Below are 21877 nucleotides of genomic sequence, written 5' to 3'. Positions count from 1 at the left end.
TGGGGCGACTATCAATGGAGTCAGGTATTATTCTCCGACGAAAGTAGGATATACCTACATGGCAACGACAAGAGGCGTCGAGTCTATAGAAGGCCAGGAGACCGATTTGCTCAATGTTGTATACGAGAAATTGTGTCATATGGAGACGGTTCTTGTATGTTTTGGGCAGGCATTTCCATGGATGAAAAAACCGAGTTGTTTTTCGTGTCTGGTGGAGGACGTTAAGGAGTTTTAACGGCGGATCGTTATATCAGAGACATTTTTTAGGAACATGTGGTTCCATACGCGGGATTTATTAGTGATGCCATTATTTTAATGCACGATGCCATACCACACGAGTCACCATCACCTATCTGACAGATCGGTATACCTACAATAAATTGGTCTGCGTTGAGCGTGGACATAAATCCTATAGAGCATGTTTGGGATGAGCTTAAAAGAAGGGTCCAGAACATGAATCATGCACCAAAGAGCATAATGGAATCGAGAGCTGAGTTTAATGATGAATGGGAAGCAATGCCTTAAGAATTTATAATAAAAATATTTCCATGCGAAATCGATTGGAAAGTGTAATTAGGAGTAGGGGTGATAATATCAAATACTGAAAAATAAAGAAATTCATTTTGTAATTGATGATTTCTCTGTTCATAACGTCCTTTTTGCGTTAGTTCCAATGATGAATATTTAGGAAACTCTGTTCGTATTGCATATTGTTTTTATAATGCGTCTTCCAAATAATGCAATAGCAGTTTTTGTAAGTTCAATAATAAAGTTATTGTTTGCACATGACATCTTTTTATGTTCATACTTATTACATTAAAACAGAAGGTGTAACCTCAAATATCACTTTTGAGTCGATTGTTTTGCACTCAAGTGTAGTTACAGTTTACGAAAAACGGTTCCGATAAAAATGTCAACGACCCACCTCTAGTTTCTTAGCTATATTAGGATCGGAACCAGAAATGTAAAATATCTGTGGTCGGAACTAATCGTTTCACTAATGGGCAATGGGTGTCAATGAGAAATAGGGAGGGGATACCAAGGGGAAATATGATTGTTATCTTTGTCTATTCGCTGAAAATATGATTTTATATCTGTGTTAGATATCCTGTTAAATTTTACCATACCGACCATAAACTTTTACCTACACTGTATAGCGGAGCACCTGTAGGCGCTTTGCGGAGTACAGTTTGGGAAATGCTGCATTAGAGAATTCATTCAGATTCAGAAAATAGTCACTTTTTAAATGTAAAATGTTTATTTCGAAGAAGGTACAATTAAACAATACAAAAAATACATCTAATATATATAATACATTCGATATTTGAGTGTAGAGTTAAACATCTTCAACCTAATGTAATTACAAGTATCGAAAGAGTAAAAAAAACGAAGTTGTCTAGGAAATATTTTTTCTTACATCTAATCTAAACATGATCTTTGCAGTGCAATTTGTATAACTCTGGAAATGCAGTAAAAGTTAAATGAAAATAGAAACTTGGCAGTACTGGTTTATAATTATGATATAGTGACAGCATCAATAAAAAATATATACGAAGTCACACTGAGAATATTCCCAGTAGTTGGTTGTATATCATAAAAATAATAAAAAAGTTTTTATACTAAGGAATCATAAAACATTTGTTATAAAAAATACAAAAACATTAAGTTTGTATGCTTCCTTTTTTATTTTTACAAAATTTATATTTTATTTTACATGACTTTTAGTATGTAACAATGTGTCATCTGAAATGAATATCCAATCGTAAAAGTTATGGATCTGTTCGATCATATAGGTCAATTATTTGTTGTAGAATACAACTATAACTTCCAGAGCTAACACCTAATAATAACTATTATTAAGTTACAATAAAAATGAATCGAATGTACAAAAGTAAAAAATACTGCAAAATAAAAAAATATGTATATCTAGAAAATAGTCCAAAAATTTAAACTCGTATACACGGTAGATAATTTGTCTTCGGATAATTTTTTTATAAATAATATGAATATACAAATCATTAAAAGGAAGGCTATGAAATGTAATGTAAGATCATATAATGAAATCAGTATCATTTGAACGATACTAAGATAGTTTTACCCCAGAACAGATATTTTTATGATGTAGTCTTGTGACCTAGGTGGTTGATGATATAGACTATAGTGTAGTTTTAGGTTGTTGGTTAACGCATTAAGGTATTGTATAATGTGCCAAAAACGTCACAGCTAGTTGTAGAATAGGAGTGCGATAAATGCACGAATTCAGAGTAACTATTACTTAAATCAAAGAAGAAATATAGGCAAGGATAGTAGCTGGATATATGTTTTTCGTAATAAATAAAATATTCAAAAGTCAGCTGCTATATAGTAAGTAAAAATAGACGATTACAAACTAGTGGTACTCGCTGTGACAGGAACTTGGACTCTTACAAGTAAGAGTGAAGACCAACTACTCAGAACAGAGTGAAAGATTTGACAGAAGATCTATAGAGTTGTTCATGTGCATTTTCTGTGAAGTATAAATCATCACAACAAAAGAGCCACGATGTATAGAGAACCTAACTCAGTAATAGAGATTAAGGCAGCCAGGTTAAGATGGGTAAATGGGATAAATGGGAAAAGAAACTCAACTGGTGAAATCCAGAAGGCAAAAGACATAGAAGATCTCGTCCTCTCTGGAGCAACTGTATAAAAAATTTGAGAATACTGCAGGTCAGATGGAGATACAAAAGATCCAGCCCACACAATGAGCTGTAGCGCAGGTAACTAAAAGTATCTTATATAAAGATCGTGATAAATAGCTCATTACACAATATTTGGCACCACGAGAGATTTTAAGTGATAGAGAAAAACTAAAGAGGTACATTTTAATATATTGGAGGCCCCAGTTACGTAAATTATTTGAATAAAACACTTATAATGACGATTCATATAACACAAGGTAGAACAAATGTACAAAACTTTTATATATTATAGATGTATAGAGTTCTTCAAATGGTACCGACACTATTGTACTACCTCGTGACAAATTATATACATAAAATTATTTACCGAAGACAAAATCTACCAAATTTAGTAAAAAAATTATTATAAAAATGTCGCCACCAAGTCATTTAATTTCTAAAAGAATTTTCAGATGTATATCCTGAAAATTTTACTTTACCTCGAAGTTGACAGCTCAAATATTTTAAAATAATCGAAGTGAGAAAAAAATTCAGACTTTGTTCTCTTATCTGTCAAAACAAACGAATAATAAAAATGTACACCTTATAAAAAAAAAAGATTAAAAAAATGACTATTTTACACCACATTAAAAAATACCGAAAATATTTCTATGTTAAACTAGTACCTGATGTTGATAATAGGTATATGAATACTTATTGAACGAAATGTTGAATTATGTACATTAAGACTTATATATAAGTGGATTTGTACCAACAAAAATTATCATCTTTGCTGTGTATTTACAGTACTTAATTTTTTCTACCTGGCAATGATTAATATGAAGATTTGGCAGTACTACTAATTCGCTGAACAATAACCACACATGGGACGGATACCAAAGGGACAAATGAATTATTTTACTTTTTTATAACAAATTCAGCACAAAGGTTGTCATTTTAGGCTGCACTGGAATGATATTAGTTTTATACAATAGATTCCCCTTGATAGAAAATCTGCATCATTGAAAGCTTCATTGATTGTACCTACATACAATATTTATGGAACTACAGTATTACCACAATTCAAGATCTCATGTTAATTAGACCAAACAAAAAAAATTAAGAAACGCAAAATTTTTATCGGTACTAAGCCAGCTAAAGTCTGAAAACATTCCCTAATGCCACTCGCTTGGATGGTTTTCCGTTCATACTTTTTTCTCACTTCAAAGAAAAAGGTAAGTGTGTAGTGTAAGCTGTCGATTGCTCTAACGGTCATATCATTAGTGACATAAATACATGGAATAACTTATTACCTAAGTGTTTCATAGTTTCTTATAGATCTAAGGTGTATACTCTTTCAACGCTTCCAATTTTTGTTTTTGTTCGGGGGTTTCGTCTGATGCGACGAGAAGGGTGAAACAAATTCCCATGGTGAGGCTCGTCACTTTTGCACCAGACAGTTTGTTAACCTAAAAGAATTACAATGTACTGGTATATTCGGTAAACAATATAAATTTACTGTTTTAAATATAAAAGAATATTTTTCAATACAAAATCTGTGTTACTGTTTAATATGATCTATCAATAATTACGTGGCACAAATAGAGAACATGCATGTTTTAAAAATTTCTTTTTTAAGCCAAATAAGGCCACCATCCTTTTACATGGACACTTTACAAATGTTATACAAATTTAGTTATATCGCCATTTACTAAGATATGACACATACTGTTTTGTGTAGTGAAAAGCCAACTTATTAGAAAAATCTAACAGTCCTTGTACAAATCCTGTGTTTGCTGTAGAATTTTTGAGGTTACCTAAGATACTGTTTATAGTTTCGAAACATAGTTGATCGAGTGTGAGTAAAATAAATTGTTTATTTCTGAGTATTGGTTACCAAAGTTTGGTGTTCTTCATCAAGGATGGTGGCGTTTTTTGCTATACTGAGTATGAATATTTTTTGTAGATACTGACTCAAACCTTCAACTTTAAGTGAGTTAAATGACAAGATCGAAAATCTTTCAGATAATGAACATCCTGATGATATAATTATTTTTCACCCAATCATGAGACAGAAGGAAAGGAAGAGATTGACGAGGGCAGCAATGATGAAGATACTGTCCAAGTAAGTAACATACTAGCAAATCAACTTTGAGTGGAGACACAGATACAGTCCATCTAATTTAAATACAGTTGCACGTCATTATCATTGACAGAGATCGAAGTTGACATAGTTAGATAGATAGATGGTTTATTGGTAATACATCAATACAAAAGTATTTTTTACAAGTCAAAGATAAAATATGTCAATATAGTTAATAAACACATAAATATAAACACAAAACATAAATACAGTGTTTTAAAATATACTTACAACAATTACAACAAATTAAAATTGGAGGTAAAATACTCCTCATACGTAAAAAAGGCATTCACTATAAGGTAACTCTTAATTTTCGCCTTAAACTGATGAAAATTAAGAGATTTTATTCTAGCTGGCACTGAGTTATAGAATTTTATGGCTAAATACCTTGAACCATTTCTGGATCTCTCAAGACGGCTAAATTCTGGTATAAGATTATTATTAAATCTGGTGGGATACTTATGAAAATCTACATGCGCATTGTATTGACCAAGATTTTGTTTAATGTGCAACAGACACTGCATAATATATACACAAGGTAAAGTCAAAATTTGTAAAGCTCTAAAGGAGTTTCTACAATCTGCTCTATAACAGAGCCCAGTTGTCGAAGTATAAAAAAATCCTGAACCCATTTTAAATCAAATAGGTCACAATTATTGCAAAAGTGGATTATACAACAAAACAAATTAATATTTAATGTAAATAAATAGGAAAAAAAAAAACAAAAGTTGAAAAATAATCTTGTTAAAAACAATTTGAGCAGCTTGTATGCGTCGTATAAAGATGTCAAATGGAATACTTAAACAAAAACAACACTTTTTTCATTACTTATTAATTTCTAGTCAACACCGCAACTGTCAAATAAGTGTTATCAATTTATGCCAAAATATCGCCTTCGTTCGAATACAGTTACAGTGTGTTCCGAACAAATGTTCTTCATAAAAACGCTTTATAATGCATTTATATAAATTAAATGAAACATATTGTGGGTTTTTTTAATTAATAGAAATCTTTAAATATTATTTCTACGCGTATATAATAAAATATGTCTAGTGGCTGTAATGCCACTGTACTCGGCAAAGTGATTCTAAAAATGAACACACCTACCTCCTAAATATTTCGTGTTGGTATCATGTGACCTCACGGGCTATGACGCGGATGACGTGCAACGGTTTGTAAATTAGATGAAGTATAATAAAAAATGATCCAAAAACTATAACTGCCGTCGTCAGAGACGAGAATGCCACTCAACCTCTAAAAATCAAACGAACCAGCTAAATTTTGCCGAGAATATTAATTTAGGGACCCCAAAAAAGATGCAAAAACGTTTACCACATTTTTGCCCTCCGGTTTCCCCCAAAACCGCCCCCGCCCGTAGTAGTAAAGTAAAAACGCAAAGAGATCGGATTACCAAGAATCTGTACCCTGTAGAAAAACATTTTTTTAATAAAAAATGTAGCTGAGATAATTTTAAACAAAAATGATGAAAAGGTTGCCAATGTGAGTCCATAATACTAATATGTATATGGAAAATGAGTCAATTCTAACACACAGTATAGCATACTAAACTAAATAATTACTAAGTATATTTAAAATGTCATTAATAAAATAAATAAATAAATGTTATTTAAAATATGATTTAATAAAAACTAATAAAAATGTTATAATAAAAACATGTCATAATTATCTACTGTTTGGTAAATATTATATTTTAATCAAATCATTATTTTTGTTTTTCTTCTAAGCTGAGCTTTTTATCAAGAATAGTTTTTTTTTGTAAAATTTAAGATAAACTGTTCTTCATTTGTATACAATTTTTTGGGATACATTGTAATCATACCTCGCCAAAAATCATTCCCTTATCCTTTTAGTCATTAAATTGTTGTGTAAATTATTTGAAACTCATATTTTCAGATATCAAACTAAAAATACCCAATATTACTGTGATCATCCACATATTGACAACATTGTAAATTTTTTAATGTCTACCGAGTGATTATCAAGCCGTACAATGATTGTAATGTTCGGGTAAATTCCATCCTTTTCTGACCGAATACTTTCTCTCTCTGCGCACTAGAAGCTCCGCCCGTTTCACGAGATTCCTGTTCACCAGTATATCACAGCTGTTCAGGAAATCAGGTGGACTAATACCGGAAGCCAGAATATTTGTTACATGAGATTTAGAAGAAAACTATGCAACATTTCGATTCTACCAGTTCAAACAACTAAAGAAAAGAATAATTAAACTAAAGATGTCTTCTATGATCAATTGGAAACGTTTCTTATAGCTTTACCTAAACATGATGTGATAATTCTTCATTGCTAAACACACTCTACATCAACAGTGAAAAGATGATTGACTGGGACTAGTGGATTTTGCTACATCAAATATCATACAATGTCTTAGTTAAATACATCAAATAATATTATTAAATCAACGAGGTTTGATCATAAAAATATCCATAAGCAGACCTAGGTTGCTACTGAGGAAAAACGAGAAATCAGATTAATCATCTTCTGATTAATGTAATATGTGGCAGTAGAATTAACAACATTATGAGTTTACAGTACCTGCATGCAGACAGTGAAAATTTTCTGGTTAGAGATAAAGACACAAAAAAAACTAAACATCAAACAGCACTGCAGACCACTAACATATTAATTTATATAAATTTACTTATTTTACTTACTTCTTTTGGTGTAGTACTCGTCTTCTGCATATCCCCCAAGCCGAGTTCCCCATAGCAAGGTGATGCCCCCCATGCAATAACGCTTTCATCAGCGGCGACGATAATGGAGGTTTGGCCGGTTCCTATACACTTGATATTCCAACCAGCAAGATCTTGGATGGGCTTAGGATACATGTTGGCCTCTCCGGTTTTTTTGGTTTGACCAAACATGTAGAGACCATTGAACTCTGTCACGGCTAACGAGTATGTCGAACCGCAATGAACTGAGCGCACGCCTCTGGATTGGCTGTCAAAATATTTTATAAGACGGGGTACCTACAGGAAGAAAATGTGTTTGTATTACTTATTGCTAATTTTTATTTAAAACTAGGTAGTATTTGTTTTTTTTACGGAGGAATGTATAACCATTAAAAAAATTGCATTTAGTTAATAAGTTGCATCAATAACTCACATTTCTATTCTCTATCTATAAAATAGGTTGCAAAAACATTCAACTGTAGGTCCCCACTCTTCAACCTCAACAGAATTCTCCAAGGTTCCTCTTTAAGCCCTACACTTTTCTTATTGGTTATTAATAATATCGCACAAGAAATAGAGTTAAATTCTGATACAGTCAGAGTTCTGTTGGGATAATTTATTTTTAGGAAAACCACTGAATCAAATTGTGAATATTTTTTATAATATAGTTTACTTAGCTATAGAATTATTTATCCCCCTAAAAAGGTATTCAAAACGTAAATTCCCTTCTTGGTTCTCTCCAGAGTTGAAGGACCTGATAGTTGAGAAAAAGAAAGCCCATAAAAAATATCTTTATCTAAATCACTTCTGGATTATCACAATTTTTCTCAGCTGAGGGCCAAGTGTAAATTGTTAAAAGCTGAAAGCTAAAGAAATCATATTTATTTAACAGAATTATCACTAAGAAATACTTTGAAGGGATTTTGGTCGTTTGTGAATTCACATAGGGGAAAGCCTTCCTTGCCCACTGTGTTAAGTTATGGTTGTGTTCAATATGGTCATGGACAAGATATTGTAAATCTTTTTGAAGAATATTTTTCTACAGTCTATTCCACTCAAATATGTGACATACCCAGTGACTCATCTTCACCTGGTCTTACTAACTTGACTGGTTTCAACATAACTATATCTGATATTTATTTAAAATTATCAGAAATGGATGTGAATAAGGGTCCTGGTCCTGATGGATTGCCTCCCAGCTTTCTCAAGAATTGTTGTTTTATATTATCCAGACCTCTTTTTCACATTTTTAATCTATTCTTAAATAAGGGTGAATTTACAGAATGCTGGAAAACTAGTTTTTTAACACCTATTTTTAAAGAAGAAGATAATTCATTGGTGAATAATTACAGACCCATTAGTATAACTAGTGTAATACCAAAGATAGTTGAATGTTTTGTATGTGACTATCTTAAAGCTTCACTTGAAAAACAGCTAGTAGACACACAATTTTGATTTTGAAATAGCAGATCAACTGAATGTAATATACTGGTGTTTGTGGACTTCATGAGAAAGGCCATGGAGAGGGGCTGTAGGTGTAGGGTACATGCACTATACACTGATTTCTCCAATACCTTTGATCGGGTCAACCATAATATTTTAATAGTTAAACTTAAAAAAAAAATGGGTGTTGATGGGCCACTTCTTAGATGGCTGAGAACATACTTGATTGACCGAGTTCAGATGGTGTGTATCAGGGATTTTGTTTCCAGTGAGATTAAGGTTCATTCAGGAGTACACTGTGGTTCTCATTTGGGACCCCTGTTATTTAACATATTCATCAATGATATATACCACTTCTTCTTTTTGTGGATAATCTAAAGTTCTACACAATTATCAATAATACAGAAGATTGTGTTAATCTTCAACACGATCTTGATCGGTTGAGTGAATGGTATGTGCTGAATGCCATGGCTCTGAACGCATCTAAGTGTCATGCTGTTTCTTTTGGGCGATCGAGAGACCCAATGAAATATAATTATAATATATAAAACATTTTTGTTGACTGGGTTACCGAAATTTGTGATCTGGGAATTAATTTAGACTCTAAACTTTTATTTAAATCGCATTATATGTCAATAATTTCCAAGCCTTTATAATTGTTCGGCTTTATACAAAGATTCACTAGAGACTTTCAGAATATTGAAGCGACTACATTACTATATTGTTCTTTAGTTAGACCCCACCTAAAGTGTTGTTCTTATGTATGTATCTTATAATATTTACATATAAAATTGAGACTTCAACACAAGTTCTTGAAATATGGTTCATATAAACAGGGTATACCTTGTGAATTAAATCAAGTAAATTATGATCAAATTGAAACCCAACTTGGTATTCTTTCATTGTATGACCGACGATTAATTAAAGATGCAAAGATGCTTTATGGTATAATTAATTCTACAGTCTTGTGTCCTCAGCTACTTGAGCAGGTTGGTCTACATGTACCTCTCCATAGAACATAACACAACCAAACTTTTTATGTTCCTTTTCACAGGAACAACTATGCATATAATAATTTCTAGAGCACTCTAATATCTAGAGCACTAGATGGGCAAATATTCACCCAGATCTAGATTTTTTTTGCACCAAAGGCTGAATTCAATTCTGGCCTCAGGCATGTGTTTATTTGAGTGGCTGTGGAATATGTTATCATCGTTTTGATATGTAAAACTAAATTACGTGATATTAAGTTTGTGATATTTATATTTTATTTTGTTTTATTGTATACATTGTAAACATTGTTAATCTTATTGGGCAGCAGCCCGTCTAAAATAAATAAATAAATTTTCTTTGACATATCAAGCCACAGCCTTTATAAAAGAAGATACTGAATATTCTAAACAAATACCTATTTCTTGCAGTGTATTTGAATCCGAATCTGAATGACAGAAAGCTTTAAAATTATGTTGTAAATATTCCTGAATTGAATAAACGGAATTTTTTATCAATATTTTTTAAATTTTATTTTCAAATTCAAATTCCTTCTCTGGTAAGTTTTTGATATTTTTATGCAGAACATTAAAACATTTTATTGCCCAATATCCTGGTCCATTTTGACACCTTTTCAAACGCCAATATGCTGGTATCATATTGTGTTTGTGCCTAGTATCGTAACCATGGTGATCTTTGTGACTTATAGAGGAATATGGAGGGTGAATTCCCAATCTTTCATAAGCCTGACGGCAAACTTCCCTAACTCTCAAACCAGCAAGGAACTTCACTGCCTTTTTCTGCAGATCAAATACTCTGTGAGTGTCTGAAAGATGTGAGTGGAATATGGAGTGATAAGTAGTATAATAGTCTCCAGTAAGACACATTTTGAAAGATTTCTTAAAATAAAGAGACTTTTATAATTCAACACCCGCTAATAACCTTCCCCATGGTTAATGCGCCATTTTGTAAATAGAAAGTCTGTAATTTTTTGTAATATTAAATCATTACGGTTTGATGGCCTTGGCCGAGTCAATTAGCCCGACATTTAAATATTTTAAAACAAAGTTTTTGCAATCAGAGGAATTTTTCTTCATTACTAACTCTAAATTTTGTTATTTATATATACATAATCATTAGTTTAGCAGACACATTTCATTAGACAATAATTTGTGAAAATATTTTGTTTAGACAGTGGATTAAATCACTTGACAGTAAGGTAAATAAATATGGATTTATTTTATTGAGCATTTTCATTTGATGCCTGACATTTTGTAAACTTTAATAAAAAAAAGTGTGATCATTTTACTAAGAGACAGATAGGCATACAAAATTCAATTTACGCAGATGTAATAAAATACTTCAAGCTAGCATTTATATTTAAATATCTTCCTTAAGATGTATTAATAATATATTTTTAAGAATAAAAAAAAAACCAAATCTAAAAATTTTTTTTATAAAAAATCAAGTAATATCTTACCATCTCATCCTTCTGCTCCGCATGTCCTAGCCTTCCAAATCCTCCAAATCCCCATGAAAATGCCCTCTTCTTGCTGTCAATAGCGACTGTGTGGTTCTGACCACATGAAAAGTCGACTATTTCAGTGACATCCACAGCTGAAACATGTCCATCTTTACTCTTCTCTATATATAGAACAATGCGTTTTGGACTGGTTTGATAGTTGAAGCACAGTTTGGTGCTAGTTTTGAAATATTTGCCATCAGTATTATGTCCAAGTTGGCCATATTCAGGCAAGCCGAATGAGTGGAGACCACCTTTTATGTCAAGAATAACAGAAAATTCAGCGCCAGCGCCTACCTATAACATAAAATATTAATGAAACACTAAAGACAAAATAAATTCACGAATCTTTCTCAAGAATATTTTTCAACATACTTTTATTATAGGAGGTCCTCTATAATTGATCCTTGTTGGTACTAAAATTTGGGGTTGTAAGTTTCCTACTCCACATTGACCTGACTTATTATCTCCACATGCATAGACAGTTCCACTGTCTGTCAAAAACAATGAATGATGTCGACCACAAGCAGCACCTAAAATGTTTAAAGTTTCATTAAGATATATGTCGTATATATACTTATTTATAATGTGTAAGTTTATAAAGTATATTTTAAACATATATTATAGCCACAACACATATTTTGTATAATATAATTGGAAGACTGTTTCCTGTCTGCATCCCCAAAAAATTAGTTTTTTTGAAGATCTGCCAACAGGTGGTCCCAGCATTAAATATAAAACTTAATTGGAATATTTTAATATAATATTAATAAACTGTTGCCTTCTATTTTCTTATAGAAAATTGCTACACAGGTTCCTCTTGGTATACAGAAAAACCCTACTACATTTCTGTTTAACTGCTTTTCTTGTTTTCATATCCTTATTCCTTTTATTTCTCTTGAAAGAAAAGTTCTTGAATCTTGAAATTTATAATACAAAGACTTTACTAAAGTAAAGTCCTTGAGGTAGTACAAACATTCAGTACATTCCTTTTGGAATGTAATGAATGCATGAAATTCCTCATTTAATTTGAGTTCATAAGTCATCCTTCCTCTCTTCATATTCTCTTGTCTTTTCTCTATCTTGAAAAGAGAATCTTATGTTTTGAAATTTATAAACAGATTCCTCTTGGTTGCAAGGAAGAATCATCTTGAATTGAGAGTTGCAAATCTTGTTTTCATATTATTGTGCTTTTTCTTTTTCTTGAAAAGTCCTAGAGTCTTCCTTTTTTCATTGTTACACTTTTTCTTGAACAGTCCTGAAACAATACTTCTTTTCCTTGCAGGGAAAAAAGTGCATAAGTTCTACTTGGTGTAAGGAAAACTTGTTAAATTTTGAGTCAACAGGACTCAATATTCTTCTCACATTCTTATGCCTTTTCTTTTCTTTAAAGGAAAAGTCTTAAAACTAAGTAAACAGGCCTTGGTGTAAGTAAAAACTCCGTTAAGTTTGGAATAAACAGATCTTTTTATATTCTTGTGGTTCCTTTTTCTTGAAGTAAAAGTCCTAGAGGCTTGAAACTTGATACATATCCTCTTTGTGCAAGGAAGAACGCCTATTGAAATTACAATCAATGGATGTCCGTCTTCCCATAATCTTATTCTTTCTCCTTTAATTGAAGACTTGAAATTTGGTTCCTATTTGTGTAAATTACCATATTGAATTTGCTGTGAACGGGTCTTCTTCTGCTTTTGACATTCATATGCCTATAATATAATGCACCGCATATTTTTAAATATAGAAAACATCTTTTAATTTCTTTTTCTTACATGAAAAATCCCAGGGCTTTGAAAGTTGGTATATATATTTCTCTCAGTGTAAGGAAGAATCCTGTTGAATTTGTGGATCAATAAGTCTTTTTCTGATCCTCTGTCTTCCCATATTCTTCTGCTTTTCACATTCTTAAGACTTTAAAAAACAATGCCAGTAATATTTTTAAATAATCAAATAAATTATTAGATATTATACTAATAGTTTATTTATATTATAATTATCAAATTTTTATCACATGCTTCAGTTCTAGAAAAGTTATAAGAAAATAATGATGATAAAAAAATTTAAACATGTGTAAAATTGATGGTATTTCTATACAGTAAGATGCAACCAAAGATTTTAGATTCTTCATATTTTTTTTTAACATACATGTTAATTTATTTTTAAATATAATAAAATATATGTGAATACATTTATATCAGAACCTTCTTTTTTTTTATCTAGAACTTCTAGCATTATAGAATACTAAAAATCTCTTTTAAGGGATCGTTTAAGTATTACATAACGCAATTAAGGAGGGAGGGGGTTGTAAAACATCTAGGTCCGTTAAAGGAGTGAGAGGGGGGTTTTCGAACAATGCAATTGTTTTTTACTTAAAGAAAATAACTATGGAATTAAAATCTCTCAAGTTAGCAATCCTTTTTGTTTATGTTTTAAGGAAAATCTTTCGATTGTATTGTACAATATTGTTAGCATGATACTTTTGTTTATGTTTTACAGGAAATCCTTCAACTGAATAGTACATCCTTTTTATTTTGTTTTCGATATCAGTAATACAAAGAAACATGTTGCTGTAGTCAGTGTTGTTAAATTGAATTCATACTGTAATGTCATCAAGAGTTAGGATAAAAAGTGAAAATTGACAACTACAATGTTTCGGCGGAATACAGAGAGCCTGAAGATAGCTTTCGGGATCCAGCAGAACTTAATCTGGCATTGTATAGACATCAAATCCGTAAATCATAATATTACTTGCAAGTGATTAAATGTGCGGACGAATGCTGCTGTTGTAGCTCCAGGAGTGTACTGAAATCTATCTTTCTGGATTTCCTGCACACAGCTTGCACAATCCTTCAAATCCCAAGTAAACTCGTGGTAGTTAGTCAGTAAGATAAAGGATCATGTAAGTTTTCACCACTTCTTGTGAGGTTTTAATTTAATCTGTCGCCTCCATTGAAAGCATTTAATGCTATGATCTCTTTTGTCCATCACTACAATGTGAATTGCTGCCAAAAGGGCAAATGAGGTTCTCTGCATTGTGCGCTACAATAAAACATCGCCTGAGGATGCCGATTGTCTCAACTAAGACGAAGTTGATGCAAGTAGTTTAAAAATTCCAGAACCCTATCTATCTGCTCTCCGGATGCCAATATTGAAAGCATCTGAGTGTCTGTCAAACCTATGTATGGTGGAGTATTTAGTAACTTCAATTGAATTTTTTTTAAATACCTACATCTTTATTCCATTCTTATCAACAAGAGATTTGGAAACTCCATCAGAGTTACAACATACCCTGGAGCAGATATTCACAACCCTTTAGTCACTGATGCAAGAGTTAGACTAAAACGAATAGAGAAAAAACATCAGCAAAAGAATTTGACTATTTCAGATGTCAACAAAAGTAAAATAGAAAATGATGTAAACAATCACATGAAAGAAACAAGAACAACCGAAAATATTGAGAAAACATACATTATTTTGTGTACATACATCCAAGATAATAGAAGAACATAGTATAACTAATAGATACAATGCATGGCGGAAGAAATACTCTAGTCCTTTTTGAACAAAGAAGACAATACAAGGACAAAGAAAAAACAAAGAGAATAGAACAAAAAATATGAGCAGCTAAAGTAAAGTGGTGTCAGAAATGGACACATTATAAAAGAAGCATGGCATGTTCAATTTGCAGCACAAGAAAGTTTGTGAAGTTTCTGGACTGTATAATAAGAAAAACACTAATACTCTTGTTGATAATGAAGAAAAAGTTATCATTGATGAACGAGAAATATTTGAAACACAGAGTAAACTAAATTGCTCCAACATGACAGGCCAAACATACAGAGCAATGTAAATCAAGAAGGGCCTGAAATTTTAAAATCTGAATTGCTTTATACTATAAAATCAGTCAAAACCAAGAACGCAACTGGACCAGACAATATCCCAGCTTCTTCTTCACGTACCACATCCATTCAGAACATTGGTTACCATTACAGCTATCTTAATTTTATTCACTGCCATCCTAAATAACAGCTGAACACTTAAAATTATACAAGAGAACCACATCAGTGCTCTAGTTAAGCTTTGTAATGCTGTATAATACTACTGATTAAAATAACTGAGGAATGGTTCAAGTATGTTTTTATAGCAATTCTGACAAAACAGCAGGCAAAAAGATGTGACGAATACAGATTAATTAGTCTGATGAGCCACACATTGAAAAGTCGTTTCTTCGCATTATTCATTACGAAATAAACCTAGATGAAACCCAGTTTGGATTTAGGAATGGCCTGGGTACCAGTGAGGCACTTTTTGGCTTAAATGTACTCCTCCAAAAATGTAGCGACCAATGTAACGTGGCATGGCTTTCGATCCAGTCAGCGTGAGGCCTGGAAGACTTTTGAACATATTAAGAACCAAAGTCATTGATGGTAGAAATCTATGTTTCTAGGACAAAATTTATGATTCCATTTAAATATTTGGGATACTACACTGCAGACCAACTAGAACCAAGCAAAGGGATCGAGTACAGAATTGAAGCAGCTTACACAGTGTTTCGAAAAACCAAATATTTTTCTGTGACCACAATTTAAACCTAAAATTACGTCAAAGAATGATCAAATGCAAAAGATGTCATGGCCCAAGAAGAGAAAGAAGATACCTATCTCATAATTTTATTTCTAATTTTTTTTTTTTAAGAATACGATTTTAATTTGAATAAAATCTTTTATTTCAGCTACATTTCCATTTCTAACTGTCTTGCAAAATGCAGAAATAAATATATTAGTTTAGGAATTTATTATTAAAAGAAGTTAAAATACAAGAATGCATGAGAAATACCATAAGGGATGAAGCCAAAAATGTATGTGAGAATGGAGTAGGGAAAACATAAAAATTGTAAGATTAGCAGTAAAAGTTTATTATTGCAAGTTAGAAATCTGTTGTTTTATTTACTATTATTGTAAATACAATTAAAACAATAATAAAGTTATTTACCAACTTTGTATTGTAAACACCCATATAATCATAAAAACCCACACCATATTATATTAGGGAGTCCCCTAATATGTGCTATTGCTGCCAGTAAGAAATTTATATCTCATTCCCACATGATGTGTAGAAAGATGAAAAAATATTGATGATTTTACATTATCTATGTTGATGATAAAATATTATGTTTCTCTTAGGAATGCTTAATTTATTTTTCAGCTAAAAATACATACATAATATGACTAATTTGAAAAAATGTGTCCTGATTATACTATAATAAACCTTTTGCTGAAATTCTTTGTAAAATACAGTGGTATGTTTATTGGTATGATTTTTTTGGTTTATTGGTATGATTTTTGGTCCCTTATATCTGAAGTCTGTTATAGCGAGGCTTTACTGTATAATTGTTACTTTTAGGTAAAAATGGTCACTTGGCTGTTACGTAAAGTTTAGGTAGAGGGAGGGGTCTTGTAAAATGTTACAGTGCATTACATGGGAGGGAGGGGGTCAAAAATCTTAAAAAATTATGTTACGTAATACTTGAATGCCCCCTAACTTTGTTAGAAAATATTACCTATAATGTTCATGTTCTCCAGTCCAGGTACCAAAGTAGGTGTTGTCCTAGATTCAGTATCATCTAGTCCTAGTTGACCTTGAGGATTTCTGCCAAAAGTCATTGCTTTGCCGTCTTCTGTGACTAGGATGGAATGACCTGCCACACACCCACTTACAACTAACCGAATCTAGAATAAACATTGTTTTACTATCAATTTAACTCATTATTGTAAAACAATGTAAGGTATACTATGACAGTTAAAGAAACTAAAATGGTACAGAATGAAAATTAACTACAAGGGAAATATGTACATAATAATAAAAACTGTATATAGGTAAAACAGATAATGAAGAAAAAGAGACACCATTTACAAAACAAAATTTCAATAAACATACGCAAAATAAAGAAAATGAAATACAAACCAATAATTTATATGAGCAAATTGATCTCACTACGATTTTTCAGGAATTGTGTAGTACATGGTAATACTGTGGTAGATATCAAATCAATAAAATGCAAATATTGCTTAGGGACATTACATTTGCTTATGGAATCATTGAAAAAGCTACAGAAATTAAAAATAAAATACAGTATAAAGATATAATTACCATGAAAATTTGCAATATGACAAGCAAGCACAGATTCACTGTTAGGTAGATACCCATAACCAAAAGAATATTTATAGTTAAATGTAACAATTCTGTTATTTTCTTGACTTTCAGAAAAATTATAAGTTCTTTTTTATGTAGAAACTAATGCTAAGAAAATATATCTTTTTAGTTTAAAAAAATTAAAAACTACTACAATTATTATTACAACAGTTTTATTAAATAGTTGATTTTATATTATTCTTCATGTGTCTCTTCTGTTCGGAAGTTTTGGGGTAACAAACCAGTTGACTGTAGTTAATTTTATCCACCTATGGTACTCAGTAACTATCCCTTAAAAATGCATATCAGATGTTTGATTCCCGTTCTTATTGATTGTATAAGTTTCAATACAGTAGGATAGAACATACATAACAATTTATTATTACTAATTATAGTTCAAGATTTAAGTCACAAATGGTTAATATTTTTCATGTTAAAAAAGACACTTGTTGCTTTATCTTATTTTTGAGAATTCTTACTGCTACTTCTTTCATTTGGTTATTACTTTAATTTTTTTATTTACAAATTTACCATAATTGAATCAGTGAGTTAAAAAAGGTATACATTCCAAAATCTCTATTTTTCAGAAACCAAAAAAAAACTGGTTATCTGCAATACTAAATATGTTACAAAAAATGTTTCAATTATGAACTTTACAATTATGTAAAGTTCATAATTGAAACATTTTCTGTAACATATTTAGTTTTGCAGATACAACAGTTTTTTTTTGGTTCCAAAATTATGCCATATTCTTTGCTAGTTTTATTATTTTTGTTAGTATACTTTAGTTAATTGGGATTTCTTTTACTTATTTATTCTACAGATCTTAGATACACTAATCTAGATCTAAGATAGCTGTATAATTTTTTTTTGTATGCTTAGTGCTTCTCTTTTCCTCAAAACCTTTTTGAATGCATTTTTTGCAATATAACTTTCAAAAAAAAGTTTTAATATTTGGTTTCATTAACTTATGTAATGCTTATTGCTTCTCTTACAAACATATTTAAAAACAATTTCTAATAGTAGAGCATATATAACTTTACTTTTTATGTAATGTATAAGTGCTGTTTCCATTCATAAATATTAAAAACTACAGTACTAAGAAGACAAAACAATAAAGTGCTTTCTAATAAATATATAAATATTACTGAGTTTTTAATAACTAAAATATGATTAAATGAAAAAATCTAGGTATTTTTCTATGAAAACAAACTTGTGCTTGCATCTAGTATTATTTAACAATTCTTTCTTAGAAGCAAACATGTATTCAACAGTATAGTTGAATGTAGTTACAAAGTTCATTAGCCTGTAGTGCACCTGATGATTAGAATTCTTATCAGATATTAAAAATAATTAACAGATGGTATTGGTATGCCACAATTAGTTGTTTGATATTTATTGTTATAAAAACAAATAGGTAATACATACCCTTAGATCAGTAAACCTGTGGGGCCAGTACAACATGGGCAAAATTTTCTGTCCTTTTACTTCCCTCTTACCCATCGTGTCCCAGTTAATATTTCCGAAAAAGATTAGCTGACCAGCAGGTTTGATCATGGTATTCAACAACTCTTTTGGTAGAGGGGTTTCATTGATATCCCCATCTCCGGCTATGAGGACTTCATCAGGCTGAACGTTATTTTCACCACCACTGCCTTCACTTAAATCAGAATCCATGTCTAAACTTTTCTTATTTTTCTTCCCAGCTGCCTTTTTCGAGGGGGCCCTCTTTCTCTTAAGAGATGTGGACATGGTAAAATTCTGCACAAAGAGATAAAGGTTAAGCTTAGAAAACAACGGTATTCTTCAGAAACCAATTTACACAAACCTTTAGTTCTTTATTTTCGTGTTAAAATGATTATATGTATTGAAATGTAAATTGTAATGCGATTTTTAAACGATAAAGACACAAAATTTGAGGTAGATACGAACTTATGGAAAACCGGCTTTCTCAACAATTGAGCAAAAAGCAAAATGGCTAATCACCCAACGAAAGCGGATACAAACCAAACCAAACAACTAGTGTATTTTTTATTAGCGGCATTTTATGATGTTTTCATCGGCACAAATCACTAAACTATTGCTGCCAACATAAATTTTAGAAACTTATATTTTTAACTATTGTTTTTAAATGTCAATGTTCCAAACGTATGTCGTTACTTTTACACCTGGTTCCCATTTGATCAAATTTCAATTGTATTAAATTCCAGGTGTTAAAAATATATTAAATATCATATATATATTCTGTAACGTAGTACTAAATGGTAAATGCTGAAATTATTAATAATCAATATAATCATTTAATTTTTGCTATTTTCACTTTATAATCGTTTTAAAATGTAGATATTAATAAAATCAATACCCGCCAAAATGTAGACAACTTAATACGCAAAGTAGTCCCTTAAATTGTCAAAATATGTTTTTCGCTTTTTAATATTCTCTTCCAGCATTTGCATTTTATTATCATCTGAGATACATCTAATCCTGTTAAAATCTATTGTTCTTTATTTTACGCTTCTGATTTAGCTTTTGTTACAGCTCTTTTTGCTTCCTTTTTGGCAAAGTGGCACAAATGCTCATCTTGTAAGACGAGAGCAATATTTGAGGAGGTAACATGCAAACAGCCTTAAGTCACACAACAATCAAAGTTGAGTTAGATGTGCCAATGCAGTGTTCTGTTCTAGCCAAAATAGTTTATTATATCTGATTCATGCTAAAAAAAATAATTACCGATGGTAAAAGCATGTTAAAAATCACCTTTACATGCAAAACAACTTATTTCCACTATACTGGTCCAAGCTAACCACCTTATTTTCAACCAACCAATACGAACTCTGCAACTGCCATTCAGCTGACCCAGTGAGTCTTACAAATTTGAGATTATGTGAGGGTTTATTGTCAAAGCATTTAAAAACAATTAGTAATTACTTTATTATTAGAACTAGAAAGAAAAGAGTTTTAGGAGAAAAACAAAGTAAACAAATTATATATATAACTCATAAAAGAGCCCTAGTTTTTGTACCGTTTAAGTACAAAAATAAACGAGTTGACCCCTAAAAATCATAAAAACAAGCTGAATTTTAACAACCGAGAATATTAATTTTGTGACGACAAAAAAGATCCAAAAAAGTTTACCACTTTTACACCTGGGCTTCCACCTAAAACCCCCCACGCAGGGAGGTAAAACACAAACAAATCGATTTACCAAGAATCTGTACACCGTAGAAAAAAATGTTTTAAATCAAAAATGTAGCTGAGATAATTTTAAACAAAAATATGAATAAGCATTTTTTGTGTAGAATGAACCGTTCTCATAAAAACAGCTCTTGAAGCGACAGTCGATTTTGCATGTCAGTTACATACGCGAAATCAATGTTCACTAAAATTTGTATTAGCTCTACGATAAAAATTCGATATCTTTTGATCCGAATATCCTATCGACAAAAATCAAGATGCGTTTTAAAGGTAAAGAGTACAGCTTTCGTATGCAGTTTTTGTATTTTGCCAAGAATAAAGTCAGTTTTCAAGTCAGAGATCAATTAATTTTATCACTTTCATTAATCAGTTGTAGTAAATAGTTTTCATTTTTAGATTCCCCATGTCTCTAATAACATCTTTATTAACGTCTATTTTGCCTTGCAATTATTAGAAGGCACAGATTAAAGCAAAAATCTGAATTTGATTTCGAAAATTAATTTACGGATTTTAATATCAGATGTCGCTATTTGCGTCTATACGAAGCCATGTTAGAGTTGCTTCCTAAGACAGAGAAGATTTATTTTCAAGTTCAGAGCGACTGTGAATATCCGTCTCTGATGAACCCTATTAGGGCAAAATAAGTATAAGGCGGATACACAGACGCACTGTACGTGAAATCAAATCTTAACTGTCTTTTTCCTTTTACTGGATATGTGTTCAATAGCAAACGAAGATGGGTTAGCAAACATTTCCAGATTGTCAGAAACCTCCTTAAAGTCATATAACCGGTTATTGATCTGTTTTTGCAGCTCTATTAGAATTCTTGCCCCTGAAAATTTAGAACAACTTCACAAAAACGCTTTTACAATTCAGAAAATGCTCGTAGATATATTTCATGAGGGTTTATTTTTATTTAAAACGCTGTAATGACAGTCTATCCGATATTAATTTACAGTTGCTTAAAGCCTAATATTCAAGGTCTATTAACCAATGAGGTTCACTGGAATAAATTTTCCTTTTTCAT

General features: G+C 31.3%; 1 protein-coding gene across 2 annotated transcripts; it reads right to left on the bottom strand.

The window, feature by feature from the left end:
* Nucleotides 1-1239: 1239 nt before the first annotated feature.
* Nucleotides 1240-19718, bottom strand: LOC140432665 (protein RCC2 homolog). Of its 2 annotated transcripts, XM_072520706.1 has the most exons (7): nt 19484-19718; nt 19084-19416; nt 17024-17192; nt 11842-11999; nt 11425-11763; nt 7494-7808; nt 1240-4129 (listed from the first exon to the last, which is right to left on the bottom strand). In XM_072520706.1, exons 2-7 carry the CDS (start codon nt 19405-19407, stop codon nt 4001-4003), a joined length of 1434 nt encoding a protein of 477 aa, XP_072376807.1. In that variant the 5' UTR covers nt 19408-19416; nt 19484-19718; the 3' UTR covers nt 1240-4000. The 2 variants fall into 2 exon arrangements, with proteins under 2 accessions (XP_072376807.1, XP_072376808.1); XM_072520707.1 differs by having other exon boundaries at nt 19084-19718.
* Nucleotides 19719-21877: the final 2159 nt, after the last annotated feature.

This window comes from Diabrotica undecimpunctata, chromosome 1, assembly GCF_040954645.1.
Source record: "Diabrotica undecimpunctata isolate CICGRU chromosome 1, icDiaUnde3, whole genome shotgun sequence".
In the NCBI taxonomy this organism is placed as follows: domain Eukaryota; kingdom Metazoa; phylum Arthropoda; class Insecta; order Coleoptera; family Chrysomelidae; genus Diabrotica; species Diabrotica undecimpunctata.
This window is presented reverse-complemented; position numbering and strand designations above follow the sequence as displayed.

Bases quoted from the DNA above. Each gene is read 5' to 3' on its own strand.
- LOC140432665 (XM_072520707.1), bottom strand. From the start codon at position 19,407: ATGTCCACATCTCTTAAGAGAAAGAGGGCCCCCTCGAAAAAGGCAGCT. The intron at 12,000-17,023 runs GTAATATTTTCT...TAAACATTTTAG, and splicing joins GGAGAACATGAACATTATAG to GTGCTGCTTGTGGTCGACAT. The intron at 11,764-11,841 runs GTATGTTGAAAA...TTTATGTTATAG, and splicing joins GAGGACCTCCTATAATAAAA to GTAGGCGCTGGCGCTGAATT.